The following is a 9,349-nucleotide window of genomic DNA, read 5'->3' on the forward strand; positions in this document are numbered from 1 at the left end:
AGTTCCATTAAGTGGCTTGAGTGGCTCACAGAATTCAGGGAATCACATTCACCAGTTTATTATAAAGGCTATTACTAGTGACACAGATGAAGAGATGCATAGGGTGAGGTATGGGAAGAGGGGCATTAAGCTACCATGCCCTGCCTACGTGCACTACCCTCCAAGAACTGCCCCATGTTGAATTATCAGGAAGTTCTCAGAACCCTGACCTTTGGGGTTTCATGGAGACATCACTGCAAAGGCATGGTTTCTGATGAACTGGAGGAGGAAACCAGCAAGGCCTGTCTGTCCAGATTCTTCAGCAGTCCCTCCTGGAGGGTATAAAGCAAGATCTCTCTGAAGTGACAGGAGTCTTATGACCTGCTCTCTTATCTTCTACAGCCTGTCTTGGGAGGGAGCTATCAGTAGGAACCATGGGTGAAAACATGTACGTATATATCAATCACAGTATCACAAGTCTTTTACATACTTGTTTAATATCACACAGTTTTTGGATACCATTTGTGTGTGTGTGTGTGCGTGCGCACGCGTGCATGCACACATGCACACATATGCACGCACGAACACTATTTTTTCCTTTTCATCTTGACTTTTCAGTTTTGGAAGTTTCTACTGTACTATCCTCATGCATTTAGCCTTGTCCAATATACTAATGAGCCCATCAAAAGTATCCCTTATTTCTGTTACAATGTTTTTGATCTCTAGAATTTGTTTTTGATTCTTAGAATTTCCATTTCTCGGCTTACATTATCCACCTGTTCTTGCATACAGTCTACCTTTTCCATTAAAGCCCTTAGTATGTTAATCATGCTTCAAGTTGTTTTTGTTTTTTAATTCTTGGTTGGCAAATTCCAACATTCTTGCCATGACCCAACTCTAGTTATGATGTTTGTTCCGTCTCTTCAAGCTGTTTTTAGCCTTTTAGTGTACCTGGTAATTTTTTGTTGAAAAGTGGATATGATGCAGAACTACAGTAAGTAGGTCTTTTGCAATGCGGTTTTAAGATGTGGGGGAAAGGGAAACAATCTAGAGTCTTATGACTACAACACAGTCTTCTGGTGAGCCTCAGCCCCTGGACTGCGAATTCCAGTGAGTCCAGGTGGGACAGGCTGACTACAAAGAGCTGGAGTTGCTTATTTCCCTTTCCCCAAGTGGAAGGCTAGAGTTAGAGGGTGAGCTCTGTCCCCTGATTAGGTCAGGATTTGGTAAAGTGATTTCTCCTCAGTACAGACCTTGTTAAGAAAGAATGGCTGGTGTATTTCCAAATGATTCCCTTTCACCTCCACCTGCCAGAAACACCAGGGGATATTTTTTTCTCTGGTATTTAATGTAAGGATATGGTGGAGCTCCTAGAGGTTATACTCACAAAAGTGTGAGGGGCTTCCCCGTGACTGTGGAGTTTTTCAGTCTCAGAGTTGTCTGCCTTGAACCTCCAATCGCTTCTCAATTAAAGTTCAAATTTTCCTGCCCTGGCACTGGTTCCCTCCAAGGCTTCTGTTTCAGTGGTTGTAACTCTCTGTATCTGCCCATCTGTCTCTCCAATTTTGGAAGCAGTGGTTTGTCCTGTGACCTCACTTCTCTGACAAATCTAAGAAGCATTATTTTTCAGTGTGTTCAGCTTTTAACTAGTTGTTAGGATCCAGTGGTGACCACTAAGCTTCTTACATGCTAGACTATAAATTGGAAGTCTTCAGACATCTATTTTTTAAATTGATGTTTTTAAAAAGATATACACAAAAACCTTGACGAAAGAAAAGTTTGTCAGGTTTTACAAATACTTTTTACCAGTTTGGCATTTGTTTGCAATCTTGTTAATATAATCTCTGGAGGCATGTTTCCTATGAAAGCCAATCTTTGATTCTGGTTTCTGATTTCTAACAGGAAGGGCTTTACATGATCAAGATTTTAATATCTTCACCTATGATTTGTTTATGTTCTCTTGTGGCACTTATAGTTTTCACATTTACATTAGTTAACTATCAGGAATTATGTTTTTCCTCGGTTTTCATTAAATGGCTGGCTGGCTGTCACAAAATCACTTACTGAGTTTACCATCATGTTCCAACCAATGTAAAATGCCACTTTCCATTTAGACTAAACGCCTATTAATAACTGGGTCTGTTTCCAGACTTCACTTTGGAGAAAAACAAAACTGGGAACAGAGATTGTCCCTGAAAAGAACTAGGTAGCTAGAGAAAGGGGAGGGAGAAAAACTAACTTTTCACTGTTTTCCTTTTGAATTGTATTCCATGTTCTTTGAATTACAACTCAAAAACATCAATCAATGAGAAAAAAAATTTTAAGTTCTGCTTACTAGGCAGAATTTAATTACAAAATATTTCACTTTCCAAAATTATTTTGACTTGCACATAATACCTGAAATCATAAACAAGCTTAAATTTGGAAACTATCATTCAAACTATCCTACTATAATGAACAAAGTTTGGGCTGGCGCTGTGGCATAGCAGGTAAAGCCATGGCCTGCAGTGCCACCATCCCATATGGGCAGTGGTTCAAGACCCGGCTGCTCCACTTTTTTTTTTTTTTTTTTTTTTTTTTTTTTTTTTTTTTTTTGACAGGCAGAGTTAGTGAGAGAGAGACAGAGAGAAAGGTCTTCCTTCTGTTAGTTCACCCCCCAAATGGCCACTAAGGCCGCCGCGCTACGCCGATCCAAAGCCAGGAGCCAGGTGCTTCCTCCTGGTCTCCCAGGCGGGTGCAGGGTCCAAGCACTTGGGCCATCCTCCACTGCCTTCCCTGGGCCACAGCAGAGAGCTGGACTGGAAGAGGAGCAATCAAGACTAGAACCTGGCGCCCATATGGGATGCCAGAGCCACAGGCAGTGGATTAACCAAGTGAGCCACAACGCCATCCCCAAGACCCGGCTGCTCCGCTTCTGATCCAGCTCTCTGCTATGGCCTGGGAAAGCAGTAAAAGATGACCCAAATCCTTGGGCCCCTGCATGCATGTGAGAGACCTGGAAGAAACTCCTGGCTCCAAATCGGCACAACTCCAGCCACTGCAGCCAACTGGGGAGTGAACCATCGATGAAAGACGCCTCTTTCTCTCTCTCTCTGCCTCTCTTTCTCTCCCTGTTTAACTCTGACTTTCAAATAAATAAATAAATCTTTTAAAAAAATGAACAAAGTTCTTTAAACATGTCTTGAACTAGATGTTTCTTTGACATTTAATGTGATTAAACACAAAGCCATTTTTCACCCTGAAAGGTGGGGGGAAGGGAGGAAAAACTATCTAAATTCTTAACTGTTTCAGGTAAGCATACTACTTCAAATGTTCAAGAACCTCCCATCACGTCAATTCCTTACTGTGCATTTCCAAGAGACAGCTATCATAGGTGCATTTTGCTTTCCTCATTGATTGTTAGCTAGTAAACTTTATCAGTATTTATGGCGAATAATTAATCTTTCTATCCTGTAATTTGATCATTGTATTTTCAATATCATTTCTATATCAGATGCCAAACCTGATCTCATCTGTAACTATAATACAATGAGCAGACCACCTGAGAAGAGGTAAGAAAATATATAAATATTTTCAAGCCACAGAAACTGCTCTCCCAATAGAAATGGGAAGACTCAGTCTCATTAGCACACTCATTAAAATTACATGGGTTAGATGCTATCTCTGAATCTTGTATTTCTGCTCTCACAGCTTGCTCTCCTGGGTACTTTCCCATTCGCTGTTGATTTGCCAGTAAGTGAATTCTAATGTGCAGAAGATGCATATTTTCCCTATCTCCTAGGAAAACTAAGAAGATGTAGAAAAGAAAGCTATTCTTTTATACTTTATTTTTTAAAAAACATTTATTTATTTATTTGAAAGACAGAGTTATAGCCAGAGAGAAGGAGACAGATCTTCCATCCGCTGGCTAGTTCACTCCCCACATGGTTGCAATGATAGGGTTGGGCAAGGCTGAAGCCAGGAGCCTGAAGCTTCCTCGGCGTCTCCCACATGGACGCAGGGGCCCAGAAGTTGGGCCATCTTCCACTGCTTGCCAGATGCATTAGCATGGAGCTGGATCAGAAGTGGAACAGCCAGGACTCGAACCAGTGCCCATATAGGTGCTGTAAGCTGTGGCTTTACCCACTACTCCACAGCGCTGGCCCCTACTTTTTAAAAATTTATTTGTTTATGTGAAAGAGTTACAGAGAGAAGGAGAGACACAGAGAGAGAGAGAGATCTTCCATCCAGTGGTTCACTTCCCAGAAGCAATGGCCAGCGCTGGGCAAGGCAGAAGCCAGGAACTAAATCCGGGTATCCCAAATGGGTGGCAGTGCCCCAAGCACTTGGGCCATCCTCCACTGCTTTTCCCAAGCCATTATCAGGGAGCTGAAACTAAGTTTCAGGAGCAGCTGGGACACAAACTGGTACCCAAATGGGATGCCAGTATCGCAGGCAGAAGCTTTACCCACTACGCCACAATGTCAGCCCCAGAAAAAGCTAATTTTTTTAGCAAAGTCTAATGACCTGCACCTTGAAAAAAAAGATTTATTAATATTTATTATTTATTTGAAGGCAGAGTTATTATGGGGGACAGAGGGGAGCTCTTCCTTCTTCTGGTGCATTCCCCAAAGGGCTGCAATGGCCTGGACTGGGCCAGGCCAAAGCCAAGAGCCAGGAAATCCATCTGGGCCACCATCATGGGTGGCAGGGGTCCAAGTACTTGGGTCATCTGCTGCTGCTTTCCCAGGTACATTAGCAGAGAGCTGGATCAGAAGTAGAGCAGCAGGGACTCGAACTGGAGCCCAGATGTGATGCCAGTGGCACAGGCGACAGCTTTACCCACTGTGCCACAACACAGGCCTGCTTAAACCCTTATGTGTTAAAGCCCCTCACATTAGATCACCACAACACTGTCATCCCTGTTTAAAGGTAAACATGAAATGACTTCCAAACATCACATTACCAGCAGTAAAAATAGATCTCCTGAGAAAATTTCCTTTGCACTAATATGCAACCTCCCACCATGATTAAACTCAGTACCCAAAGAGAAAGGTATTTTTACACAACACAATGAAAGAACCACTCCACAGCACAACACATGAATGCAAGAGATATATAAATGAAAACAAAACAATTAAGCTCAGTATTCAAAACAATAATTTTCTGAGGCTGGTGTTGTCTTGCAACCAATACAGCTTTCTGCTAATACGCCTGGGAAAGGAAGTTGCCCCAGTCCTTAGGTTCTGCCACCCACGTGGGCAACCCTGATGGAACTCCAAGGCTTCTGGCTTTGGTCTGGCCCAGCCCTGTTACAGACATCTGGGGAGTGAATCAGTGGATGGAGGATCTCTCCCTGTCTTTCCCTCTCTCTGTCACTTTGCCTTTTGAAAGAAAACAAATCGTTAAAAATAAATAATTTTCAGTCTTCTATATAAGAAATGTTCTCAAGCACACAAAACACTACCACAGAAGAAAAGCTTCTATGAAGAAAGTACTGCATTTTCTCATCCCTAGAGCCTTACCTTAGAGAGGCTAGCTACCTGCTAGCAGATCTTAACCATCTGAGGCACCATCTAAACACAGAAATTAGAAATACCCACCATTAAAATCTAGACACTTTTCACAAGAGGGTCCTTCTCAAAGATACTCTTACTTTAGAACAGAGGTTCTCAACCATACTAGACTCAATGTGCCTTTTCCATAAAATGTTTCCCAATTTCCACTTTAGCACCCTGATATGAAATCCACAACAATCATCCTACAAAAAATTTCAAGTGTATGCACATATACTAAATAAAATATAAATGGAAAAGGGAAATGTGAATACTGGTCAAGACATAGATGTTTAAAGGGGCTGGTACTGTGGCACAACAGGTTAAGCCACAGCCTGCGATGCCAGCATCCCATACACACATCAATCAGTTCAAGTCCCAGCTACTCCACTTCAGATCCAGCTCCCTGCTAATGTGCCTAGAAAAGCAGCAGAAGATAGCCCAAGTGCTTGGGCCCCACACCCATGTAGGAGACGCAGACAAAGCTCCTGATTCATGGTCAATGACCCTGGTCATTGCAGCCATGTGGGGAATGAACCAGTGGATGGAAGGTATCTTTGTCTCTCCTCTCTCTGTGTAACTCTGACTTTCAAATAATAAAATCTTTAAAAAATTTAAAAAAAATGTAAAGAAGTAATTAGGTGAACACACTAACAACAAATGCACAGCGGTGTGTGATGCAATCTTCCAAAAACTGTAAACAACTCCTGGCCAAGTGGTGAACAAAATCACCCTTTCAATTTACACAACAGCTGAACGTGGAAATAGGCATTGGAAAATTCAGCCTCAGAAAAAAACTGTGACTTTACATATATGTAAAATGGAAATTCCAGGCTCAGATGATTACAAATACTACATGAATACCAGGCGGGGTATTCCCAGGTCATACAGGACACAATACTTCACTCAGGACTGTCCCACATAAAGCACAAGGTACTTGTCGCCACCCATCAAATACTAACAGTCTCAATCATTTAAAAAAACCAAAGAAATGCTTCCCAGTTTGTCCCTAAAGGACAACCCCCATCAGGGCCCCCTGCCGACACAATCTCCCTGTGTACCACAGTACAATATAAAGAAACTTGGAAAGCCCGGATCACAGTTCCAGTTTTGTCCCTGTGAGCTATAGGATCACTGGTTAGTGAGTAATAGCTCTAAACCTCAGTTTCCATGGTATCAAATGGGAATAAACACTACCTGAATTTGAGTAGCCAAGATGACTCAACAACATGTGTGTAGCACACCACAAGGGATTTGCAACCCATGTCCCACTGAGTTCTAAAGAAGGAAACGATTTCAATTAAACAGAATGAAAACAGTAAAAGGTAACATTAATGTAGAAGAGGCAGAAAACATATAATAGGCATATAAAGTGAAATAACACATAGCATCTCAGTCCAGGGACATTTAACAAAGCAGATAGCAACCACTGAAGGTATTCATGCATTGTCATTTAGTGAAATAATATTTATAATGATGACCCCAAAGTTAGAAGGACATACATTTTTAAGAGATTTCTAATGCTCATGGCAGAAATTTTTAAAACTTTTGATACGTAAGAGAGTGACTGTATTTAACAAACATTATTTCAACTTTCACTGGGCATTTACCCTATTCTAGGTTAGAGACTAGGATAATACAAAAATCTGCAATACACCATACCTGCCCTCACTTTATCATCCAATAAGTTAGACATTGAGTAAAAGCAGAATGAGAGTTACTAAGTGGAAATTTAAGTAATAAATTACAGGGGCCCAGAGGAAAGCATGAATCATCACCACTGAGCAAATTCAAGGACATCTTCATGGCATTGGACATTGAAAAATGTGGATGGACTCTAACCTAAAATGATAAAGAATGGGGAGCAAAACATTACAGGAAAATTTAAGTCAGGGCAAAGGCACTGAACATGAAAATATAGCTTCAGAGAAGAGAGGTACAAAATGGGTGCACTAGGGATTGGGGACAAGAGCAATAAAAAATAAGAATGTGAAGAATATTTCAGAGCCTGCTCATGAAGGGATCTGAATGACATTTAAACATGTTGGAGTTTTATAAGGCAAGAGAATCCTCCAGAACACTGGTTTAGAGGACACACCTGATCCCCTAACACTGCTGAACAATGACCAAAAATAAAATTCAGAACAAACACAAGTTATCAGTGAGATTCCTGAGATAAAAATATTCTTTACACAATAAATAAGCAAAAAGAACCTAACCCAAGAGCAAAAAGCAGCTTCTAAACGCGTTTCTTTAATCAAAATTTTACTAAATTTATTGACTCTGGGAACTGAAAAGAACTCAGAATAACCTAGGAGTCTGTGTCCCTTGATTTTCTTCCAAGCAAATCAGAGCACTTCCTGAACATGTTATTTAGCAATGCCTCCCCACACCCCGAAAGGCAAGCAGCAGCCAACAGTATTATTAGTCTCTTTTTACTATGGAGAAACTGAGGAACAAAAAGAATAAATTACAGTATGGTCACAAAGTAAACCATCATATTTTCTAGGACTTTAATTAAAGATAAAATTAAAGGCTCCAAGCCTACATTTTACCCTTTATTCTTCACACCATCTGAATACCAGAATTACCTTTAATTACCTTTTAATCAGAAAAAAAAAAAAAAAGAGCTAAACTTCGGGATCAGGTTTCTTAATTTGGTCCTGTAGCCAAAATTAAAATTCTGCTCCTAAGACGACATTTACAGGAACTACAAGGTGTAAAGCGGCAACGCAACCTCCCCAAAAATACAGTTGTAAGCATCAGTAAAAGTCAGGAATACCTGGCCCAGCTTTTTTACCTTGAATTATCTGGCTCAAGGAATACTGGAGATTTGCGTCAGAAAAACAAGCTGTGCAGATGCTCTGATGGAAAGGTGGCCCCAGACGCCCCGACACGCTAACTGCAAACACGAAATCCAACACTCTCTTCCTCCATCCATCCCTGCATTGCACCATGCACGGGGAGGCTCGAGGTATACCCGAGGCCTGTGCAAGTAGGCCCTGCAAACGTTTCCCTGAAAAATGCCGTACTGTGAAGATGCCCTCGGTACTGGGCCTTCGTAAACAGCGCAGGGACCGGATGTGGGCGAGCACGCCTCAAACTCTCGGCTCTCCAGAATCCAGGGCCTGGTCTGGAGGTTTCTATCCCACACAGAGTTTCTGCAGTTTTATCTTTCACACGCGCAATGACGACCCCGACCCCCGAGTCCCCTTCCCCAGCCTCCAACACCCCCACACACTCTCTCTTCACGCCAGGTGGGCGTCTCGAAGGAGGCCGGCAAGGGAGGCCGGAGCGCAGGGGTGTGGGTCGCGGCCGCGTGGCGCCGACCGGGGTCCCCGCCGGTCCAGCCCCCGGAGCCCGGCCGCCTGCCCCCGGCCGGGACCAACGCGCCGCCGCCGCCACCGCCTATCAGCGGAGCGCAGGGGCGGGGCCGGTCGGCTCCGCCGCGGCTCGGACGGCGGGCGGGGACGGGCGGGGGACCCACCGCCGCGCAGCTCGGGCCGCCGCGCGCAGACACCGGGCCCGGCTCCCGAGGGCGCCAGCGCGGCCCCGGGGAGCGCGAGGAGCCGGCGAGCGCGCGGCCTGCCGTTGGCGGCCTGGTCAGCCGCGCTCAGTGCCCACCCGCCCCGGAGGTGGGGCCCAAGCCCCCCAGGAAGATGGTGTCCTGGATGATCTCCAGAGCCGTGGTGTAAGTGCCGCTCACGACGCCCCGCTGCCCGCGCTGAGGCCCGGAGGAGCTGTGGAGCGGGGCAGGGGCCCGGAGAAAAGGAAGGCCCGGGCCTGGGCGGGGGTGGGGTGGCCCGGCCTTGGGCCCACACCCGGGAGCTGGGGGC

The 9,349-nt window shown here is 44.1% G+C and overlaps 2 protein-coding genes across 10 annotated transcripts in view; one reads left to right on the plus strand and one right to left on the minus strand.

Moving 5' to 3' along the window:
* The window catches only part of JMJD1C (jumonji domain containing 1C), a 323,880-nt gene that overhangs the window by 294,300 nt on the left and 20,231 nt on the right, over positions 1-9,349 (minus strand). Inside the window, exon 1 of one of the 9 annotated variants that reach the window (XM_070057719.1) lies at positions 8,314-8,894. The exons of 7 other annotated variants lie outside the window; for them this stretch is intronic. The gene's annotated coding sequence lies outside the window, so the exon portion shown is untranslated. Of the gene's footprint in view, positions 1-8,313; positions 8,895-9,349 lie in introns of those variants that run through there. One more of the 9 variants, XM_070057725.1, reaches the window with a different exon arrangement.
* REEP3 (receptor accessory protein 3) overlaps positions 9,032-9,349 on the plus strand; it is a 96,416-nt gene continuing 96,098 nt past the window's right edge. The window contains exon 1 of the mRNA XM_008270080.4: positions 9,032-9,204. Within this exon, the coding sequence (XP_008268302.2) occupies positions 9,173-9,204 (32 nt within the window). The 5' untranslated portion in view covers positions 9,032-9,172. The remainder of the gene's footprint in view (positions 9,205-9,349) is intronic.

The sequence above is a fragment of the Oryctolagus cuniculus genome, chromosome 15 (genome assembly GCF_964237555.1).
Source record: "Oryctolagus cuniculus chromosome 15, mOryCun1.1, whole genome shotgun sequence".
In the NCBI taxonomy this organism is placed as follows: domain Eukaryota; kingdom Metazoa; phylum Chordata; class Mammalia; order Lagomorpha; family Leporidae; genus Oryctolagus; species Oryctolagus cuniculus.